Genomic DNA, 24,881 nt, shown 5'->3' on the forward strand with positions numbered 1-24,881 from the left:
AACATAGTAACAAGTTCCAAATACACAATGACGTATTGAGGTTGTACTGGTTACCGTAGGTGTATCACCCAGCCATTCCTATACAATAGTCCCCTTCATGTCATGGACTTACCTCTACAGCTTTACAGGTCTCTTCTAGTTGACTGATCACTGCTTGAACCCGATCATTACATCCAACCAGAATAGCAATGCCATCTGATAATTCAGTCTAGGCAATAAAAGGCAAAAACATACAGATAAATATAAGAGGCACATAAATGCCTAATAAAATCAATGTCAGAAAACATGAGCAGTGCAGATCATTGGTTGGTGGCGCTTCAATCATGTTTTGGCATAAAGACCCTATATAGCAAATTTCTAAGACAAACATCAACCATTTTATAACTGTATCTTGTTTTTGAGGAAAGCCCCCTTTTGGTATAAATATGTAGTCTGTATCTGTCCATAATATTATGTAATGTCTATATCCCTAATTCTCAGTACCATTCACTATATTATTAGTCTAGGTATATAATGACATTAAAGTGTTATTGACCTTGATCTATTTCAAAGGAAAGAAAAAAGGAAAAAGTAAATTCAATTTAGGAATTTATCCCAGATAATAACCAGTAAATGTAATTATAATATATATATATATATATATATATATATATATATATATATATATACACATCACTGGGATGTACAGTATGTGGATGTCCTATCCATTGTTTAAAGTGTACCTATTATACAGTCTATCAACAGAGAACAAAGGGTCTACACTATTTGCTCTATAGCCATACTGATGGTGTAGCTCTACACTTTGGAGAACTATTGGACCAAGCGTGCATTGTTCTGCATACGGAGTAGAGAATATGGCGCTGCCAGATACCGCCGATAGTGATGATGATTTATCTCCTCTGAAAAATAGAATTCAGTTTGTTGAAATTCTACCATTGTGGGAGAATAGGGAGACTCACACACATTAGAGGGTCATCCAACCCCTCCAAAAAGATAAAGTCTGTCGACATTTATCTCTCAGTAGATGGTGTGGTTCAGAACTTTGGTATTTTTAAACCAAGTAGGGTTGAACAAGAACGCTGCAGAGTAATGGCAGGATTCCCCTTCTATTTTACAGCAGAACCCCACCATTACTGTGCTGCTTTCTTGTTTAACCCTTCTTGGTCTGTTGACCTGTACTACATTTTCCTTCTCTTGAGAGTCAGACAATCTGAAGAAGGCCACTCTGCCCAAAAATGTCTACCCATCTCTACTCTATTTGAATTTATTGTACATATCCTCTCCTTTACACTGAATAGGTGATAAATAAAGGAACCACTGTGTAAGTTGCAAAAGGAGTATTGAAGTCTCTATTTCTATTAATTTATCTCTTAGCAACAAAGTATTGTAATATTTTCTACCATTATTATATGTAAATACTTATATGTAATAGACTTTGGGCCTTTCATCATAGAACGGGCATAGTGCTACCTCCAAAGACATACCGATAGGGAATGTAGCTCGTGAGCCCTATATGGGACAGTGACTGACAACGCCTGTAAAGCGCTGCGGGATATGATGACGGTATATAAGCAAAATAAAAAAGAGATAAATTAATGTGTCTCGTTATATGATATTCAAAAATGGACTTCATAATCCAAAGCTTAAAAAAATGCCACCATAGTGTCTTGATATGACAACGGTTTGAATAGGATTAGGGTTGAGCGACAGTGATTGGAAAAGATCGGATTGCGATCCCCATCTGTTTTGGCGAGATCGAGGTCTTACGTTAGTTCCCACAATGCTTGGCTACTGGCCAATCATTGTGGGAAAGCTAATAACATTGTTTGCTTTTCCCACAATGATTGGCCAGTAGCCAAGCATTGTGGGAACTAACTGGGAACTAACGTAAGACCTCGATCCCACCAAAACAGATGGGGATCGCAATCCAATCTTTTCCAATTCCGATCGCTCAACCCTAGATAGGATGTCTGTACATAACATTTCCACATATATGAGCCATAAATGGCTTGGTAAAGTAGTTCTCCCATTCATGACAATCTATCAACAGGTAAGGGGTTGATCATTGATCCAATTGCATGGGATCCCTATAACAAGGGGGGTAAAAATCCTCTGAATATTCTGTGAGAATAAAGCCATGGTGCACATGGATGGCCAAGACTCCATTCACTATTATGGGACTACAGGGCCAATCATCTGCGGAAATCTCAAGGAAGCGACGGAGCATTGGCTATTGTGCTATTGACATGGAACACACGGACCTTGCGGCCTTGCCCCATTCTCCCGATTACTGGGAATCCTTCATATAGGGGTAAAACCCAGAGCCAAGGAAATCCTGGTTTGGAAATTGCTGCTTTAGATACTTAGGTGAGAATTTTTTATTTTATGACACTTTGCCTATAGTTATACATTGTAGTGTGACTGCTAACAGTGACACTTCATGTTCAAATACAGTTAAAATTGCCATAATATAGCGGAATATGAGGCTCACCATAAGATCCGCACTATAATCTGCAATCCTGTAACAGATATGTGTTTTTAGAATTTTCTAACTCATTAAGTGCAGAAATCGCCGACGTCTAGAGCTTTGATCTTTTCTTAAAATTAAATGTATTAGAAGCTTCCATAAAAGAAATAGCTCTGCCACACACAAAAAGGAGTAATCTTCTTTTCAGATGGTGTTACTTTGTATTCTTACTAATAATTGTCTATATCAGGCCCACAAGCCACAAAGCAGTGACGGCAAACATGCAAATTAATCTAATTATGTCATTAGCTATACCATAGCTTCCCTTTATAAAATACTAATTCACATTATTTCTGACCTATATCTTTAAGACAAAGAGGACAGACTACGTTATAGATACAGATTACGTTAACGCTTCTAGAGCAGGTCGTGAGCTCTGGATCTGGATCCTCCAACTCTGCTGATGACATTTAATCTATCACATGTGATGATATCATGTAAGACACAGTAAGATCTTTATATACTAGAAATTGTGGCAATTCTATAGTGAGATGGCTCATGGTTGAAACACGCTTGTACATCATGTGTAGCTGCAGGGGGATCCTATTACCTTAACATTGGCTTTATACTGTCTGTTAGAGTGGTCAGCTCACATTAGAGTTCAGAGACTGTGTCTCCTATTCCTTTTAGAATATGCGGAGAGAAAGGTCTGCTAATTCCAGGCAGAAACTTGCCGGACCCCATTATAGTCTATGGGGTCCGCAGGTAACCACTTTTTAAGTGGAAAGGATTTTCGTTTTTTGGGTCCCCAAGTGTACCTGAAGAACGGAAACCCAAATGCTAGTGTGAACCTAGCATGAGCTAATGGATGCTAAGATACTTAAAGGCCGGGGCTCCACAGGATGAGAACGCCGCGATTTGCCCATGGCAGAAACGCAGCTGAAAAATTGCGCCATTTTACAGTATGGGCAAAGTGGATGGGATTCTAATGAATCCCATGCCCATTTTGTGGTAAAAACCAGTATGTGGACCGGCGCAGTTTTGGAAATCGCAGCATGTCAATTATATTTCCATAAAGGCCGGCGGTTTCAACATAGGTATAATTGTAAGAGAAAGTCCACGGAGGAAAACTCAGTGAACTTTCTATTTAAAGTATGTGTACAAAAAGAGAAAAACATGGCCTGCACATCCCAACCTTATACATTGATCTAGTGCTTCTCAGCAAATTCTACAATACTGAACATGAGGTTCTTAGTATACATATTGATCAATGTGCATAAGCCCACTAGCCACTTCACGGCGACCTCTTTATAGTGGGTCCCTACTCTACTGGGCACGGCGCTGCACAGTGACCACCACAACCGCAACACCCCTGCCACCAGACCAAGCCCCCAGGCTCTGGGCCACGCCGCCCCACAGGCACAGCACCACAGGAGCAGCAGACACCAAGTGCTGCAGGAAGAACCGCAATACGTTGCCGTTGCAGTTTTTCCCGCAGATTTTGGCTGCGGGACGTCACGTGGGGCCTCAGCCTAAAACACACTCTAACACAATAATGGCTTAACAGAAAAAAAACATGTTTAAAAGATTCTATGGTCTATCACTAAGGGTCAGAGCACAGAGTTTTTGGCGCTGATTTTGACACTGAATCTGCCTCAAAATCAGCCTCCAAAGAAAGCCTCCCAGTAGAGTTCTATTGGGAGGCTTTTTTTTGGAGGATGATTTTGAGACAGAGTCAGCATCTAAATTAAGCGCCAAAAAACTCTGTGTGCGCTGACCCTTAGGGGTCACTGGAGGGTGGGCCCCAAATCATTGTATTTAGTGGGCCCATGGATCCTCTGTCCGACACTGCATACAATCCTTGGTTATTATCTATCTATAGATTTTTACAGTCAGTACATTTTTAGTAATATTACCTTTTGTCCCTGGAAAACATGAGCAAGAGGGGCTACTTCACAATTTTTGTGAGCTCCAAATACTTTGCACATGGAACATGTCGGCACTTCACACGTCAGACAGTAAATGTTAATTTTTTCATCTTCGTGTTCTTCGCACATTGGTTGGTTACATTTTCTTTCAGGCCTGTAAAAAATCAAACAAATGAATGACTTCAGGAAATTTCTGGCAGGATTATTTTATGTGTAGCATTCATGGGCATGTATTTTTTGCAGATTTAAAGGAGTATTCTCATGTACATAACCATATTTAGATGTATAGTTAATAGTTTAATAGTTAAACATTTTTGCAAATATAAATACCGTATATACTCGAATATAAGCTGACTTTTTCAGCACAGTTTTTATGCTGAAAAAGCCCCCCTCGGCTTATACTGGAGTCAGGATCCCGAGCCCCAACTATTAATCCTCATTCTGTTAATACAAATGCATTGGTCAGGGTCCCCGATCGGTTCCTTAACCATTGCATTTGCATTGGCAAAATGAGGCACGGAGCACAAGGACCTGCATAAATTAAACAAAGGGGGAGTGTCCTTTAGTGCTACAGTAATGATACAGGACACTCCCCCCTTCTGTAGCAAGAGAGATGAAAGCCCGGGAGGCCCCTGCTGCTGTGTCGGCATCCTGCAGAGGAGAGGAAGCTAGAATAAAGTGAAAGTAAAACATACAGGTACCTGCTAGAGATACTATGTCTATTAATGTCAGGCATTTGGGGTTATTAATTTAGTTTCAGTAACCCTATGTGCCTCACATTAATAGCAGTTAACCCCATCATGTCCCTCATATTAACCCCAGTGTGCCCAATATAAGGGTTACTAATATGTGAGACACATGGGGGTACTAATAAAGGACCTTCATTATGAAGATACCTGATTAATACATCCATATATCCCAAATATCAGTAACTCTTATGTGAGGCACACAGGGCGTTAATGTGAGGGACATGATGGGGATAACTGTTATTACTATGAGGCACATGGAGTTACTAAGCTGTTATGCACATGACCAGACTTTTTATCTGCAATGGTGAATTTTCCCCCCTAGGCTTATACTCGAGTCAATAAGTTTTCCCAGTTTTTGGTGGTAAAACTAGGGGCCTCGGCTTATATTCGGGTCGGCTTATACCTGAGTATATACAGTACTTAAAAATGTTACAGAGTTATTGCAGAGTTGGGGATGCAAAGCTGTTATATCGGATGTTGATGACCTATCCTAAAGGCAAAACTGGCGATAAAACTGTTCTCGTGGGGGCAGATTTTTACTAATGGTCTAAAAGCAAAACTGTCTTAGTTGCCCATAGTCTCACGATTTTTAAGAACAGAATATAAAATTGGTTGTTATGAACAACTAAGACAATTTTGCTTTTGGAACTTTTTATTAAATATACGATGGAGTCATCGATTTTAATGTTAGATTTCCATGCAATGTTTTTCTGTGATCCAATGGATGCCAAACAGATGCACAAAAGGCACAACAGGCCAGCCCCCTCCCCCCCCCAAAAAAAAAACCCATATACAACAAATATGAACCCAGATCAGACACATCCAGTACATAACACTGCTGCCTAACATAACATAACATGTTATTTTTTTTCATAGTAGTAGCTTGTATAAAGTATATTAAATGATACATGAGCTATAGGACACTATGATTCTATCAGGAGAACTCGTCTTACTTGTAAAATGGCCTCATAGATATTCTTATATCACCAGTTATGGAAAAAAAAGAATTGCTGTTGTGACATTTTACAATCGTTTGGGGAGAACATGATCAATTTTCTGAAAGATCACATTATTTAATAAGTGGAGTTCAGAAATGGATTGTAAAGCTGTAATTAATCACTTGCTTTCATGAAGTATCCAATGAGCAAATGTCATATTATCAACACCTCCACTTCCTAGCCGGCGGGAGGATAAACTTGTGAATGTTAGGCTGGAAGGTGTGTGCTCATTAAACCTGCTGACTCACTGGAACGCACCGAAGAGCTGAGCTTAGAAAAGTACACCGCAGCTGTGCCCAGGAAAAATACTGCACATGTCAACCGTCTTAGCACTTTTCTAGGTGGAGGTTTGCCGAAAATGAATTGGAAATAAATAGCGAAAAACATTCGCGTTGTTTCATCTTGTGGAGAACTACAAGTTTCATGTTGTAGATTTCAAAAACAGCACCACACACATATGAATCAAGCTAAGCTGCAATACCAGACACAACCCATGCCCAAGAGGGGCACTCTATCTAAAACAAAGCAGACCATTTGGTAAAATTGAAACCCGTTGAAACAGACAATTGGACCTACTTAAGGTCCATTATGTAAAACAGTGTTAATCCTCCACAAATGTCTGTTCGCTCCACAGAATTTTGCTTACCAGTTGGGAGCAGCACTAAATTCTGCAAAATGAATGTGAAAAATGTCCACACAGCCATTTTGTACCCTAGACGTGTGACCGTAGGTTTACAAGAGCAAAACTGCCCCTTCTATTAGAAGTTTAACCCCTACTGATCTCACACTGATGACCTATACTAGGTTTTCAACATAAACATCTAAGAATACCCTTTAGGCCTCATGCACAAGGCCACAATTTTCTTAAGGATAAAGCCACGGTTCCACACATTTCAATGGGCCCATACACACAGCTGTAGTTTTTGTGGCTGCGTGTCACATTGAAGAGTCACAAATATTACAGCATGTCCTACACCTGTCCACATTTTCGAATCGGCCAATTTACCGTCTATACTCGAGTATAAACCGACCTGAATATAAGCCGAGGCCCCTAAATTTACCACAAAAAACTGGGAAAACTTATTGACTCGATCTGGAATTTTTAGGTGCAGTAGATACTTGGTGCTGGAGAAGGGGAGGAGGTGTTTTGATTGTCTGTCTGCCCCTTCCTTGAGCTTGAGGACTGGGGTTTTCCCGCCAATTGGAACTCAGCCTGGCTGAATATAGGGTATCTGCAGCGCTCCTATTAACCCCTTCCCGACGGAACAGGAGCACTGCAGATCCCCTATATTCAGTAGACCGGGCACTTTGAGACACAGGGATACCTAATGTGTATGTGTTTCACAGTCATTTTCTACTTTGAGGGCAGGTTCACACCAGCGCCGATCTCCGTTATGCAGGTTTTCGATTCCTGCCCGAGAAACTGAGCAGGAGACGGAAACCGGCAGGCAGTTTTCAAACCCATTCATAGGTTTGAAAAGTGTCCACCGGTGAGCGTCTTCTACTCTCCGCAGCGAAACCGTTTTTTTTTAACCAGACACAAAGTCAGACATGCAACACTTTGTGCCCAGTAAAAAAACAAAACAAAAACGTTTCGGCGCGGAGAGCAGAAGACGCTCCCGGGTGCTCACCGGCGGACACTGAATGTTGGTTTCCGTCTTCTGCTGACAGAAAACGGAAACCTGCATAACGGAGATCGGGTGCTGGTGTGAACCTGCCCTTATATATATTCTAGGGAAAGGAGTGATATACAACTTTTATTTATTTTATTTTTTATTAAATTTTTTTCCCAGGGGACTTGAACCTGCAATCATTTGATTGCAAGTCCCATAGACGGAGATTCTATACATTATTCTATACATTATTATTGCGGATGATCATAGACTAGTCGCAATAGTAATATAGTGATGACAGGCTGGGAGCCTTCATTAGGCTCCCGGCTGTTATCGGAACATGTCGGCTCCTGCGAGCTCGCCGTGCAGGAGCTGGCCTGCAACTTTAAAGGTATGCGGCCAGTGGGGATCGGCTCCGACGCTAGCTTTAAACTATTTTGGGGGTGGGGGAAACATCTCTGGAGGGCATCTCTGCTGTAACGCATCCAGACCCAGCATAGAGACACCGGGGCGGGTGCTGGGGCCTGCAGCATCCAGGAGCGTGGCGATGCTGTACATTTCAAACTGCAGAAGTACTTACGGTACTTCTGCTAGCACGCCAGGAAGCAGACACACGCCGGTGCGGCCCTGAGCTTACATGGCCACGTCACCCGGCGTGAGATAGAGCGGTGGGGGGGGGGGGACGGGGGTCTGTGTTCTTGGCCTGCTAGCAGAAAATTACCGTAATGACTCTAGTATAAGCCGAGGAGCACTTTTTGAGCACAAAAACTATGCTGAAAAACTTGGCTTATACTCGAGTATATGCGGTAATATAATAGATAAATCAGTGAAAACCACAGATGACACCCGGATATAAATTTGGGTGTCATCTATGCCATTTTCATTGACCTGTAGACTGCACATTATCATATGCATGAAGCCTAAGTATTTTTTTTATTATGTTTACTTACATAGGGACAACATACCCCGCAGTGCTTACAGATATTGTTATCACAAACTGGTCCAAGTACCACTCACAATCTAATTTTCCTATCAGTATCAGTCTTTGAAGTGTAGGAGTGCAGGGCTATAAGGAAACAGTTCTAAACACTAAGGCCAGGGACCCACGGGACGGAAATGTCGCAATAATCATAGCGTTTTACTGTAACTGCAAAGTGGATGGGATTCTTATAAATCCCATACCCACTTTTCTGTAAAAACCGTGGAGCGGACACACTACGATTTCCAAAACTGGCGCAGTTTTGGAAATCGCAGCATGTCAATTATATCTACAGAAATGCCAGCGGTCTCCCCATAGATGTAATTGAAAAAGAAAGTCTGCAGATGAAAACTCAGTGAACGTTCTGCTTAAAGTGCTATGGGACGAACTGCGATGTGTTGCCGCTGTGGTTTTTCCTGAAGCGCTTTATAGCTGCGGGTCGTTCCTGGGGGCCTTAGGGCTCGTTCCCACGATGTAAACACGTGTCAGAGATAGCGCTTCAAAACAGAATCCCACTGACTTCAATGGGTTCCGTTTAACGTGCGTAACACATTGAAATCAATGGTTTAAAAAGCCTCCCATTGATTTCAATGTGTAACGCGCGAAACATCGTGGGAACGAGCCCTTAGCCTTAACCACCATGCACCTGATTACCATGTTAAGAAGACAAAGGTTGTAGAACTAAGTTATAAATTGCGTTCTCAGGCTAAGGCCCCATGCAACAAACCACAGCTAAAAGATAATGCGGAATAAAACATGATGGAAACACATTCCATTTTTTTTTCTGAAGCAATTTCACAGAGTTTTCCTCTGAGGACTTTCTACACGTAAAACACAAGCCTTTTGGCAGGTATAATTGACAAGCTGAAATTTTCAAAAACATAAGTATTTTTGAAAACGCAGCTTTTCATCTGCATATTTTTTTTTGCAATGTACTGTTCACATTAGCATTGTCTCTCAATTGTTCTGGTGTGTTGGAGGACCAAAACAACAAAGACATGGATGGCTAAAATAGCGGTTATACCCAGAATCCGGCAGACCCTTTTGACTGTAACGTCATTGGGTGTCCTTTTTTTAAAAAAAAACAAAACAAACTGAAATCCGTGTAGGACATTTTCCTTCATGAATTTTCAGGCAGACTCCATAATGGCGACCTTCCTCTTTCAAAGTTGTAAAGAATGGAGAAAAAAATTTGACAGGGTATTAAACTAATAGTTATATTGTAAACATTTTCTGCTGGCAAAATATATAGGAAATGAATACACATAGTCAATTGTAATATAAATATTGTCAAACAATGACAGTGTCCTCTCATTCAGTTTTTATCAGAATTTAAGAATTTTAATTTTTTTGTTTAAATTAATTTTAAAGGTAAACACATGGTCACATCTCTGTCAGGCAACGTTTCTGCCCTTTTGGCCCAAAAAACTGTCAGGTGGGTGGTTCTCCATTGGCCTGCAATGCTGCTGAGCGGTGACGGGTTGCACATTTGACTTCTATCAGTAGCCAAAAGTAACGGCAAGGATATATTTGGAACCGAGCAAGAGACACAAAAAATAGTAACAGCAGCAGGTTCAGGGCAGTGGTGCCATTCTATTTGTATGTAAAGGTCTAAACATCTGAGGACATGACAGGTCCGTTATAAAATCATTACACAGTAATATCCAGGGATAATGTACTATAGTGTACTGCTAACCAGAGTATCTGAGACTGGCGTCATGTTTTAAAGCTCTTAGAACTAAATTATCTTTAATTCATTGTTTGATGGGTACATACAGTCCTATGAAAAAGTTTGGGCACCCCTATTAATCTTAATCATTTTTAGTTCTAAATATTTTGGTATTTGCAACAGCCATTTCAGTTTTATATATCTAATAACTGATGGACACAGTAATATTTCAGGATTGAAATGAGGTTTATTGTACTAACAGAAAATGTGCAATATGCATTAAACCAAAATTTGACCAGTGCAAAAGTATGGGCACCTCAACAGAAAAGTGACATTAATATTTAGTAGATCCTCCTTTTGCAAAGATAACAGCCTCTAGTCGCTTCCTGTAGCTTTTAATCAGTTCCTGGATCCTGGATGAAGGGATTTTGGACCATTCCTCTTTACAAAACAATTCAAGTTCAGTTAAGTTTGATGGTCGCCGAGCATGCACAGCCCGCTTCAAATCATCCCACAGATGTTCAATGATATTCAGGTCTGGGGACTGGGATGGCCATTCCAGAACATTGTACTTGTTCCTCTGCATGAATGCCTGAGTCGATTTGGAGCGGTGTTTTGGATCATTGTCTTGCTGAAATATCTATCTCCGGCGTAACTTCAACTTCGTCACTGATTCTTGAACATTATTCTCAAGAATCTGCTGATACTGAGTGGAATCCATGCGGCCCTCAACTTTAACAAGATTCCCGGTGCTGGCATTGGCCACACAGCCCCAAAGCATGATGGAACCTCCACCAAATTTTACAGTGGGTAGCATGTGTTTTTCTTGGAATGCTGTTTCTTTTTGGACGCCATGCATAACGCCTTTTTTTATAACCAAACAACTCAATTTTTGTTTCCAAAATGAAGCTGCCTTGTCCAAATGTGCTTTTTCATACCTCAGGCAACTCTATTTGTGGCGTACGTGCAGAAACGGCTTCTTTCTCATCACTCTCCCATACAGCTTCTATTTGTGCAAAGTGCGCTGTATAGTTGACCGATGCACAGTGACACCATCTGCAGCAAGATGATGCTGCAGCTCTTTGGAGGTGGTCTGTGGATTGTCCTTGACTGTTCTCACCATTCTTCTTCTCTGCCTTTCTGATATTTTTCTTGGCCTGTCACTTCTGGGCTTAACAAGAACTGTCCCTGTGGTCTTCCATTTCCTTACTATGTTCCTCACAGTGGAAACTGACAGGTTAAATCTCTGAGACAACGTTTTGTATCCTTCCCCTGAACAACTATGTTGAACAATCTTTGTTTTCAGATCATTTGAGAGCGGGCTGTCCATGTTCGGCGACCATCAAACTTAACTGAACTTGAATTGTTTTGTAGAAAGAAATGGTCCAAAATACCTTCATCCAGGATCCAGGAACTGATTAAAAGCTACAGGAAGCGACTAGAGGCTGTTATCTTTGCAAAAGGAGGATCTACTAAATATTAATGTCACTTTTCTGTTGAGGTGCCCATATTTTTGCACCGGTCAAATTTTGGTTTAATGCATATTGCGCATTTTCTGTTAGTACAATAAACCTCATTTCAATCCTGAAATATTACTGTGTCCATCAGTTATTAGATATATCAAACTGAAATGGCTGTTGCAAACACCAAAATATTTAGAACTAAAAATGATTAAGATTAATAGGGGTGCCCAAACTTTTTCATAGGACTGTATGCCTTTAATGTATTGATTTAATGTATGATGGGTATATATGCCTTTAATACATTGTTTGATGGGTATTAAAGACATATATAATACATAAAAAAAACATATTATAAGACATATAATATATAATATATATATAATATAATAATATATAATATAAGACATATTAAAGACATATATACCCATCATCAAACAATACATTAAAGGCATACAGTATATACCCATCAAACAATGTGGTAAAGATATATATATATATATATATATATATATATATATATATATATATATATGTCTTTACCACATTGTTTGATGGGTATATACTGTATGCCTTTAATGTATTGTTTGATGATGGGTATATATGTCTTTAATATGTTGATGATGAGTATATACGCCTTCGATGCATTGTTTGATGGTGGTACATATATGTCTTTAACGCATTGTTTGATGGCGGTACAGTATACAGTATATATGCCTTTGGACTGGTGTCCTAGCAATGTCCCATGTCAGGAATACACTTGAAGGGAGTCTGCCATCAATAAATGAGTTAGAAACCTAATCCCAGTACCTTGTAGATTCAGATTATACCGTTTCCAAATATGCCTCTGTTATTCAGCTTTAGATATTAATTTTCATGTAAAGCACAGTTTTTTTCATATGCAAATTAGTGTAAATTGCTTTTGGCGCATGCCTTACCCTGCCTGTGCTTTGGTCTCAGCACTAGATTCCTGCAAAAAGCAAGGTTTTTTTTTCTCATTTCCAAAGCTGGATAACAGAGACATATGTGTAGGATCTCCTCTACAAGATACAGGTACACTAAGAGGTACTTTCACCAATATACTAGTGAAGTTGTGATGTGGAATAACTAGCGGAACTATCCTATTGTTGAAGAGACAGTTGCAAACTTGGCATATGTGATGTCCAGGTCTGCCATATGTTATCTGACACCTCTTCCCTATCTATCCTAAAAGTTTCGATAAGGTGTTAGAAGAGCCTTCAGTTTGATATCCTCAGAATCATAAGAGGGATGCCTCAGAAAAGATACAGTATATGTTGCATAACCTGTATGGAGGGTTCTGAACGAAATTCTATAAGTGCAGGTTGATAGATTTTAGGTATAATGGATGTCATTTCCTGGCATGAGTTATAGTAAGTCTGTCCAACTGAGGCCTGCCTTGATATACAGGGTGTACGGAAAGTAAGTACACAAAATGAAAGGGTGGACTTTAGCCGGTATTATTAATGAACATGTGACCGGAAATCCACCATGGTGGCACTGTTGGTAGACCGAAACAGTGCATTTCTGCAGGATGATTTGCCGGTGTTACTCAAAGAGGTGCCTTTGACCATGAGGACAAGGATGTGGCTCCAGCAGAATGGAGGACCTCCCCATTTTGACTGCATCATCCATCAACACATCAACAACCAATGGCTGAATCGGTGAATCGGATGCGGTGGACCTGTACTGTGGCCCCCTCACTTGCTGGATTTACCCCCACTTGATTTTTTCTTGTGGGGACATGTTAAGTCCATTGTGTACGCGACGCCTGTTCCAACCCACAAAGAGCTTGTGAACTGCATCCAGGCTGCGCTCGTCGCGGTGAGAGCTAGGCGTGTGTGAATGGGGGCGTCAATCCATCTCCTGGCACTGCACTGCTTGCATCGAGGCTGGCGGACAGCACTTCCAGCAATTCTCGTAATAAGTAACAATGATTAAACTGATTTCCCATTAAAGCGCTTTCTCTTCTTCGTTTCTCCTTTCCTATCCCTTGCTCCTTTGCGCAGCGAGGGATAGGAAACTGACATCTCGGTCTACCTGCAGCGCCACAACGGTGCATTTCCAGTCACATATTCCTTAATAAAAAACGCTTTATATACCAGCTAATGTCCACCCTTTCAGTTTGTGTACTTACTTTCAGGACACTCTGTATATATATATTTATATCCTACTAATATTATAAATGTGAAAGTTTGGATGTTTGTGTGTTTGTTCCTCAATCACGCAAAAATGGCTGAACGGATTTGGATGAAATTCGGCACATACATAGATTGTAACCTAAAATACTTACTTAAAATATAGGCTACTTTGTATCCTGGTAAATGACATGGCTTCCCGACTGTTATGAATTTATGTTCACATGCTATATTACATTGCTCTTATCTCAGCTTCTGAGAAAGCCAGGGCTGTTATCTCTCTGTGTAAACACACACTAACCCTCAGTGTTCATGTCTTTGCATATTATCTGATCTGCTCCAGGCACTGCTGAAAAACTGACATGGGCAATCACCTTTAATTAAAATTGGCAGTTTGCCAATTTTCAACATGCCTGGAAAAAGAAAATCTAATTTGTCGCAAACAAAGAGAGCTATGAAGGTATCCAGAAGTTCTCCTCAAACGAAGATGAGGGGGATCATCAGCGGTAGGCCAGCTTGACAGTTCCCGAAATGCCGGAGCAGGTGGATCATCAAAGCCAACAACAAGCTCATTATATGGCGTCCCAGCGAGCTGCTGAGATACCGCAACAATCACTGGCACAGCACAAGGGATGAGTTCAGCAGCAGGCCAGCTTGACAGGTGTTAAAACGCCGGAGCAGGCGGATCATCAACACCAACAGCCCGCTCATGATGTGGAGTCCCAGCGAGCTGCTGAGATGCCAGAACAATCATAGGCACAATGTGAGGAACAAGGTCAGCAGCAGGACAGCTTGAGAGCTGCCGAAATGCTGCAGCAGGCAAACCATCGATGGTATCAATGCTGAATATAGGCGGATCATCAATGCCAACAACCCGCAGACGAAGTTGCGGTCAGAGGCTAGTTTATAGATCAGGGGTCCTCAAACTGCGGCCCAGGGGCCACATGCGGCCCACCTAGCACTTCTGTCTGACCCGCCGACAACACCGGCAGGCGTGCATTTATAATGAAGCCCCTGGGGAGCTCGGGCCAGGCCATGGAGCGCACTTCACTTTACCTATTGGAGGGCACCGCTCCCGATGTCTGTGCGACCTGCTCTGCCTCCGGCCCATTGTTAAAAAGTTTAAGGACCCCTGTTATAGATATTATACCTTTACTGTCAGGGAGTGTTAGTAGGATATACCCATATTAAGCGGTTACAAACCAGATTACATTTTCTATGTAACTGAAAAAGTTGACATGATGGGCACCGAAATGCCTGTTTCTGCGAAACACCATGAAGGAAAATTTCCATTAAAGCTTGCGGATACATATCATTGTGCTATACTGATCCGGAGAGTAAGTTCACTTTGATGAAGCTACCCTGCGGTGCTGCCATTACTGTAAATTGTTGGCTATCCATGGTGTAATTATTCTACAATCCTTTGCTATCTAACTGTCTTTAGATAATGTATATGCTTTTTTTTCCACTGTGACCTGTGTAACTCATGTTAAGAAGACTGAGGTTGTAGATAACGGTTCAGCAATGTTAAGTGCATACCCAGAATAAAATGGAAAAATAGTGTCTGTTACTTATAGCAGAATGAAAACAGCTCTCCACGCCTGGCACCGGAGACATCCGCTTCACATGAGAGGCTCATCATAAATATCAGTATAATTATGACTCACGGTAAAATCACTTTAATGGAAAAATACATGTAACAAGCCAATTACCACCTCAGTGGTGCTTCTTCTTGATCATTTCCACTCTTGGTCTCTGTATTGTTATACTTGCTGTTTTGTATGTTACTTCTCTATGGCGTTGAGGAATAAGAAGCTTATTTCAGAAAATATTTTTAAAAACCTCAAAATGCTTAAAGGGGAATGAGACATCTAAGCTGCCATATCTGACATGGCCAGGTCTACATGGAGGACACAACAGATACATGCCCTGGAGCCTCCATAACTGTGAGGACCTAGGGGACCTCCACCACCAACCTTCCCGCCTAAAGCAGTTTCCTTCACATCAATTTGAATAAGTCTACCATTGGTCAAGGGGGGTTATTAGCATGTGGTCTTCCAGGTGCCAACTTCCCATACCTGTACCATACCATATTAGATGTCTTTCAAAAGTTTGTAATGGGACCCATCATGTAAAATGTAGATCCCTTCTAGTTACAATGTATATGGCTAGTGCATTCACTTCTCACATTTGGGATCCTCAACTCACATCCTTTGTATTTTCAGTCCTATGAGGCTTGAAAGTAGTAGAGAAGTGGTGAATGCCTTTGCATCTCTACACTAAAGTGTAAAGAATTCACTTTCACCTTCTCTTTCCATAACCTCTAGACTCACTACACTTACACAGCTATCTCTTCCACACGACGTAGTGATATAGGGTCATGTCCCAGTGATGAGTGGGGCATTGCTTGATCTAAACCTTAATCCAGCCCTACATGGCACATAGAACTGACATGACTTACATGATATAATTTTCTTTTAATGTTTAACCCTTACAGAGTTTTCATTGATCCCAATTAATTAACATGTTCACATGTACTGTGTCAGCTTTGGATTTTGCCAATATTCAGGTAGATCTTGGTAAAGATTTCAGTTCAGGATCAAAAGAAATCAGTTCTTTTACATGTATAAAAATTGTCTTTACCTTGGCATTCAATATTGGTGCATTAACCATTGTATCATATTAACCATGGTGGCCACTATGGCTAGGGAGTCAATGGGTCTTGCTAGGTTTTCCGGACAGAAAATTATTATTATTATTATTATTATTATTATTTTATTTTATTTTTAGAAAGGTCTGTTAGTGCTAGTAATGGGTCAATAAGTATACCTTGTGAGAGAGTGAAGAGTGTGGTCTGGGAAGACAGGTACATTCCAGCCAGGCACCTAAAGGGTGTATGGTAAAGATTCACACCAGGGAGGTCAGCTGACTAATCAGGCCCTAATAACAGTCTGTGTGTGAAGACTAGCAGGGTGGCACCACACTGACAGAGTTGAACTGTCCAGACTGGACCTCCAAAGCAGGTACTGTGCCACCCGTTGTTGTTGCCAAGGTGGGAGATTGGTAGCCAATCTCCTGTACAGTCAGGGAAAAGTGTTCCTATGTTTAAGTCAGTTCTCAGCCGAGAAGGTGTTTGTTTTTGTTATTTGTGCCTTTGCAAAAGCAGTGTATGCACTACAAGTGAATAAAGCCTGAACTTGTGTGCAATACAGTGTCTGTGTCCCTGTTTCCTGCACTGCTACAAGCATCTACCTGAGCGAACCCCTACAACCTATATACCTTTACCAGTGTTTGGAGTGATTTCTGGGTGTCTCTGGTTGCGGATGGCATTCTCTGCCTTTGTTTGCATGGTGTTAGCTTCCTGTGTAGATGCAGGTTGGAGTTCCTTAGGAGGGGCATGTCCATTCCTTCCATCACTATGTTTGTGGACACAGCCTTTAGATTACAGTCATTAATAAAATGGTTCTCAGCACTGAAAAATTTGCAGTGCCATGCATGGTTTAGCCATTGACTCTGAACTACCTCTATTCATTATAACATCGAATAACATGTTAATTTCTAATAAAATGTCATCATTCTGGAAACCGAATAAGACTTGTGTTGGTTGGGGATGGGGTATTACAGCACAAGCTGGGAATGTAAAGACATGAGATGTGTTCTCGCCAGCTGGATGTCTTGGAGATGTAGTAACTGGGTCACTGTCAATGTCCTTTAGTGATCTCATCATGAATCATGTGTTAGGTATTTGTCAAATCAATTGGGTGTATATTGGACATGGACATGAAGCATATTATTTAACTCCCATCTGGTCCTCTCAGATTTCCTCATATAAGCAGATTCTGAATCACACAATCTAGCAGTCTTTAGTTTAAGTGCTAATCTTAAGACCATTACTACATATACCACATGCTTGGCTACTGACTGAATGTGATTTGAGTATCTATCATTGAGACACTCATTTCAGCTGGTAAGTATATCCATGAAATACTGACACTTGTTCACTTTTTTGGTTTTGTTTACACATGGTATAAGAGACTCTTTAAGGGGTTCCATTGGGGATTACAAAATTGTACAGCAATTTTGCAGCATGCAGTGCTATTTTTGCAGTCAAAAAACAGAAACTTTGACCAAGTGGTGACAGATTTACAGATTGTTGGTCAATAGTGTCTATTCAATGGAGTCTAATGGATGCATTGTACAGTGTAGTCCATACTAGAAGACTAAAAAAAAGTCCTAAGGGGGCATGCACACGATGTAATGTGGCACTGATTCTTGTATAGTGTGAACATAGTGACACTGTGGTTGATGAAACATTATTTGCACTCTTAGGGGGCATTCACACGATGTAATGTGGTGTTGAGTCTGACACGATAACTCACGTAAGGATCAGCTCTGCAAAACAGAATCCCATTGACTTCAATGGGTTCTGTTTAACGCATGTAACACATTGAAATCAATGGGAGGCTTTTTAACCCATTGATTTCAATGTGTTACGCGCGTTTAACTGAACCCATTGAAGTCAATGGGATTCTGTTTTGCAGCGCTGGTTCTTACGCGAGTTATCATGTCAGACTCAACACCACATTACATCATGTGAATGCCCCCTAAGAGTGCAAATAATGTTTCATCAACCAGTGTCGCTATGTTCACACTATTGTTCGATTAACTGTATGAGATTCCATCCCATATTCTTGCAGGCCTTTTCTCTCCGCTGGTTTCAGCATAAAATTGGTGGAAACTGGGCCACAAGATTCTGTGGTAGCTGCCTTTTAAGCAGTTAGGGTTTCCGTCTTTTGGGTACCCATGCAGACCAGAAGGATAGACACTTGAGCACAATTATGAACTTTAGGGCCCCTTCACATGGCGTAAGCGCTCGGCTCATTCCGAGCTGTACACGCGAGCACTTCTAAACACTTCCCATTCACTTCAATGGGAGCACTCGTAAAGCCGGCTTTACACGCGCTCCCATTGAAGTGAATGGGAAGTGTTTAGAAGCGCTCATGTGTACGGCTCGGAAAGAGCCGAGCGCTTACGCCGTGTGAAGGGGCCCTAACATGTCACAACCCCTTGGCAGGTTTCCAAGCACCCCTGTTGAAAATCACTGGTGTCAACAATTAAACCAGTGACTACCACATGACATTTCATTGTCAGGTTAAAACACAACACACATTACATATCAAATAGCACTTCCAACAAATACAGGGTAATCCAAAATGGATTGGGCAAAACCAGTAACCTGTAGTTACTGTAACATCAGTGCTAAATGGCTAATGATGGAAAATCAAAGCCAAATTGGCTCACTTGCCCATAGCAAACAATCACAGTAACCATAGCATAGCGTAACAATAACAGTACCATGAAAGTCAACTAGGCAGACTAGTATGGAATTACAGGTGCCACAAACCATGGTATGGCATTAGAGAAGAGCAAACAGTGAAATATTCGAGATTCGATATTCATTTGCAATGCCCCCTATTAAAGGGGCAACTGGAGAGAATTGGACTACTGCCTAGACATCTGCTGCGTCACCAACGGAAATTTAGCACTGGTAGTCTATAGATAAAGCCTGGAGTGTCACCCTGTCAAGTCACCCTGTGTTAATGGAAATATATATGAATGCTCTGGTAGCTAGCACTTGGTCAGAGTTCTCTATAGATAGAGATTGTGTACTCCATCCATAGCAGGTCTCTAATGAAGCCCTGTTCGAAATACACTTATTGAAGAAAAAAAAAGAGAACACCCAAATAGAAATTTTGGATTGCTACAGAACACAGCATGCAGTTTTTATCTTAGGACTGGTTCACATCTGCGTTCAGTATTTCGTTCGGGAAGTCTGCTTGCAGACTCGAACAAAATACTGAGCACAGATGTGAATCGGGTCTTAGGCAAATGAGTACAAGTGAGGATTGATTAGACATTGGGTCTTGCCACAAGAAGACGTAAAAGTGCCCTGCCCTATAAAAAGTCTCCCAGACGCTGCTTTTAAGTAGCATACCCATTGGTAAGAGATCATTGCGTGCTATACATGCCTCTACAATGCACTTAAAGACATTTTACCCAGTGGATAGACTTTAATAGGGAGCATAGCAAATTATTTTTTTTATGAAACATTATTCAAAGTACAATCTTGTAACCAAACCATGAGAGTTGAATTGGTGGGGGTGGTAATACATACGTCAGATTTTTTAATGGAAATATATTTGAGGAAGCAGGAGAAGATATGTGTGATTTAGTAGACCAGTGAAGCCTGGTTGTGTTGTCTCCCTTACTAGAAAAGGGCCATTTAAGATTACAAAAGAAAATCCATACAAACAAACATCAATTGTTTAATTATCAACCAAAACATCCTGACATATCTGATCAATTAAAGGACTGGCATGACATTAATGAGGCAACAAATACAGCGATATAACACACAGCCTCATGCGATATGTCATCAAGAGAGAGAACAAAGCCGAGACAAATTTCATAGACAGTTACTAAAATATGACATACAAATCAATAACTTCATCAAAATAATATAATATATAATAATGATATAGATATGACTAAACAACACTGGTGCTTAATGGAAGGTGGGCTCAGGACTTCAATACCTGACCAAAGCAACATCTGTTTCATCCATCAAAAATGGTCCTTGTCCTTACATGTGTATCTGATGTAGACAATTTAGTATAGTTAATGAAGGTATGGCTTCTGCCATATAAGAACAGAATAGACCAGCATATATGGGAAGTGGGAGCCATGATACAGATTTTGCATTGGAATCCAGAAGCTTCACAGTGTTCTTCAATTATTATTCATCATCTAAAGGTAGAGAATCTGATAATACACATGCCATTGGGAATTGCTATTTATTCCGTTTTTAAAGGGGTTATACCAAGTTTTGAACGTATTCTTTATTGATAACATAACTTAATAATTAGTGCAGGGTCCGTTCATTGGGACCCCACCAGTCCTGTGGTGTCTGTTTTACTCGTAATCAGAGTGCAGGCCGAGATTGCGCCCTGCCTCTCCATTCATTCACCATAGGAATACTGGGCATAACCAAGCTTTGTGCTCCAGTAGAGAATGGAAGGAGTAGTAGGGTACAAGCTTTGTGGGCTCCATCATATCAGGATAAATGGACCCTTATCTGAGAATCAGAGGGGGCTCCCAGTGGTCGAAACTCCACTAATCATGAAGATATCGCCTATCCTACTGATGGAGGATAATGTTAAAACGTTATCATAAAATGTTATTTTATCAAACCAGCATGAAACAAATGATAGAAGCCCGATTCATGAATAATGGATGTAAACTAATAATACCTTGTAGTTTTTGTGGATTCTTGCTTATAAATATCAATGATATTTTCAACCAGCAGATTTCTCTGTAATCCATACACCCCATGTCGATCTAAAACCACTTCATGCCTGCAGGATGGACAGCGGAAGCGACCTCCTGTTGCTACAGTATTTCCTCCTCGTGTTGGTAAATATGGATTGGAGGCCTGTTTAATAAGAAGTGTAAAACGTGTCATTAGGGTAATACAATTTCCATGTCTGTGTATGTAGACAGATTATATACTGAGGCAAGACGCAAAGGGTGGTCTGTACGTATGTGCAAAGGTTTATAGTCACTTTGCAATGACAAGGATATCTATAGTGACTGAGAACAGATGAATAAACACCAGTAAAGCTGGAACATTTTAGACACTGCAATAGCAAACACCTTATGGACTCAGACATTTGTCCAGAAGGCTTCATGACCGAATGACTAGATGGCAAAAGGAAGATGTTCCAGATCTACATCCACATGACTGGGTGTTAGAGGACAAAATGACCTGAATGGGTGCCAAGAGTTGGACATCCACCAATCTGATGGCTGATCAATATTCTGATTCCGGAAAAGTCCTTCAGCTCCTGGTTGGTTGGTTAGAATATATGGAGTGAATTTCATATTAGGTTTATAATTCATTTTCCATTTCAGCTATTTCTTTTAAGATAAAATATAGATAGGGATATATAGATTATGTCTTTCACAAGGCATGGCTTACATCAGATGCAAAGGCAACCACAGTATATCTCTTCTATATTTATGGCCAATTGTACACAGACATATGTAACTTGTGAAATTTGGAGTGTATGTTGGCTCTATTTCCCATACTGTTTGGGATCCTCACAGGGTCATAGCTATCTATGATGCTGCGAGTCACTGTCCTGTAGTCATGCTTATAGTATGGGACAGTAGTCCAATGGTGAGGCGGTGACTTACAACATCATCAATGACTAGGAGACTGGATCACTTGACAGTGTTGAGTTTGCTTGGGTGAGCTCCAATTCCTCTTCTCAGGCCGGTGACTCTACACTTTTTGGTTACATGGACATGTTACATCTTAGTCCCACTGAAATGAATGCAACGCGAAACACAGCCATTATACAATGTATGGCGCTGTGCTTGGTAAATAGTGAAGAGGCCTAAGCACTTTCCAAATTCTGTAGGTCTTCCAATCAGTTGATGTGAAGGGATTCTGGGTGTGAGACCCTTACTGATCTGATATTGGTGACCTATCCTAAGGAAAGGTGATCAATATCTTAATCCCAGAAAATCTCTTTAGGCTAAGACTTTTTGAAAATGCAACTTTTCCACAGCTTTTTTTTCACAATGTGTGAATGGGTTAGCCAGTATCACTTTGCTGTACAAAATGCAGCATTTTTTTTGCTGAGTTTCCGCAACAGGAAAAATGTTGCATTTACGCAACATGGGGCCTTAGCCATAAGGCTGAGGCCCCGTGTTGCAGAAATGTAACTTTCTTTGTTGCAGTTTTTTGAGCCAAAGCCAAGAATTGTTACAAAAGGAATGGTAAATATATAAGAAGCTCTTAGACTTCTACCTTCAGCTAAATCCACTCTTGGCTTTGGCCTGTGCAGTTTTTGGATTTAAGACTGGGGGCACACTAGGTGAACATGCAGGGTGCAGCACGGAACAGTAGCACATGGTGGATGAGATTTCACTAAATCGGCTGTGACTAAAGCTCATAGTGCAAAGTGACCTGAACGTTCTCAGGTCCTGCAGCTTTCAGGAAAATGGGCTGCAGAAATTCCTGAATAAAAATAATTCAAGTTTTTTTTTCATTGCTCTTTTTCTGCACCACTAGAGACAATGCATGTTACTAAAATGGATTTTTGAAGCTACCATTTTTTGGAAATCATTAAAAAAAATACATAATGCCTTTTTATTTTAATTTTTAGACCAACACAATGGTTGGTGTGAACATGGTCTTAAGCGTCTCAACTTACCTGGTTTTGATAAAAGACAGACAGGGCCCTATTTTTATTTGAACTTATGGTGCTATGTTTTCATGAAACACATGTTCCTGCATTGCAATAAAAGATGCCATTGAATTATCACTTAATTATTATTTAATTGATTCATGTAATTAAAGTCTTTTTAATGGGTTAAAGTGTTGCTAAAGATCTCCAGACACCAGCATGTAAACCCCAATGTCCATTAACGTAACACAAATAGAGTTGGTTAGGTTTGCATATAATACTGAATTGCTTTTTACTTGTTACCTATGTGTATAAGAGTTGTCGCACTATACTGTCATATCATGCGTCTTACCTGAAATATGTCGCTGGCGCACTTCCTGCACAGATTATGCTGACAAGGAAGGATTACCACCGGTTTGGAAAACATTTCTAAACATATTGGACAGATAAGCTGCTTCTCCAAGTTATCCATGGTTTGCTGTTCTTTGCTGAAGGACTGGTAAGACAGAGAGGTGCTCATCTCCTAGCTATTCCAAGGAGAGTAAACTTCACGAGAAATATGTTGTGCTGTCAGTTTCCGACTTCGATCCCTTCAAATAATTCCTGGACTTGTGTGATCAAATGTCCTATGGGTTTCCTCAGCTGGATGACATTGTTTAGAGGATCACTTGAAGAGCGCTCAAGCTGTTTTTAGTAGCACTCTGTCACATGTTGCCATACTGCTCTGCCCATATATGAAAGTGACAGAAGGATAGATTAAGACAGGTGATGTATCCCAGGGATGTCGGCTTCACATTCCAGCCTGTGGGAATAGGGAGGGCCCGAGCAAGTGGGTAGAAGGACATCTGGAGAGGAATGACAGCTGTCACTAAATGTGTCTTTCTACTGAGCAACATTGTGGCGAAATGTTTCTAAATGAAGAACTGCATATTCCCTAATGGAATTATTCCATTAAATATAAACTGCTTATTCAACATTATATATCAATCCATCAAGCTGTGCAAAGTGCAGTAAATGTATTCCTATAGTAGCAGATAAAGTTTATATTGTTATACTACCTACAGTATGTTAAAAAAAAAAGTCACTTTTTATATATAGTACATATATGTGTATATATAATATAAGATAATCCTTTAATAGTCCCACATTGGGGAAATTTCAGAATAAATAATGTGGCAGACAGACCTCTAGGCACCAGGATCTTGTTGCAGCTGCCACTTTTCCACTCCCTATAGCTACACCCCTGCATAGAAGTTGAACTCTGTACAACATAACCTCAAGGAGCATGGCATGTGGTGGTTTAACCCTTCCACAACTAGTACATTTTTTGTGCTGAAGGACCAGACAGAATGAGTCCTTAATTTTTGCATAGCACACACTTTATAAATAAATAAGATAAAATAAGGCAATCCTTTAATAGTCCCACCATGGGCAAATTCAAATAATAGAATGTAAGGCTAAAACCCCATGTAGCGGGCCGCAATGAAAAAGTGCTGCCGGAAAAGCCAAAAAGCCTCCCATTGATTTCAATGTGTTACGCGTGTAAGCCGGCACCCATTGAAATCAACAGGATCTGTTTTGAAGTGCCGCGCTCTGACACGTGTATAC

At 40.6% G+C, this 24,881-nt stretch overlaps 1 protein-coding gene across 3 annotated transcripts in view; it reads right to left on the reverse strand.

The window, feature by feature from the left end:
* Nucleotides 1-23,956, reverse strand: part of TRIM55 (tripartite motif containing 55) — a 77,230-nt gene extending 53,274 nt beyond the window's left edge. For all 3 annotated transcript variants that reach the window (XM_075270431.1, XM_075270432.1, XM_075270430.1), the window contains exons 1-4: nucleotides 23,626-23,956; nucleotides 21,330-21,511; nucleotides 4,384-4,549; nucleotides 113-208 (exon numbers count right to left, since the gene is read on the reverse strand). In XM_075270431.1, coding sequence (XP_075126532.1) covers nucleotides 113-208; nucleotides 4,384-4,549; nucleotides 21,330-21,511; nucleotides 23,626-23,793 — 612 coding nt within the window. In that variant the 5' untranslated portion in view covers nucleotides 23,794-23,956. The remainder of the gene's footprint in view (nucleotides 1-112; nucleotides 209-4,383; nucleotides 4,550-21,329; nucleotides 21,512-23,625) is intronic.
* Between the last annotated feature and the right edge of the window lie 925 nt (nucleotides 23,957-24,881).

This window comes from Leptodactylus fuscus, chromosome 4, assembly GCF_031893055.1.
Source record: "Leptodactylus fuscus isolate aLepFus1 chromosome 4, aLepFus1.hap2, whole genome shotgun sequence".
NCBI classification, from domain to species: domain Eukaryota; kingdom Metazoa; phylum Chordata; class Amphibia; order Anura; family Leptodactylidae; genus Leptodactylus; species Leptodactylus fuscus.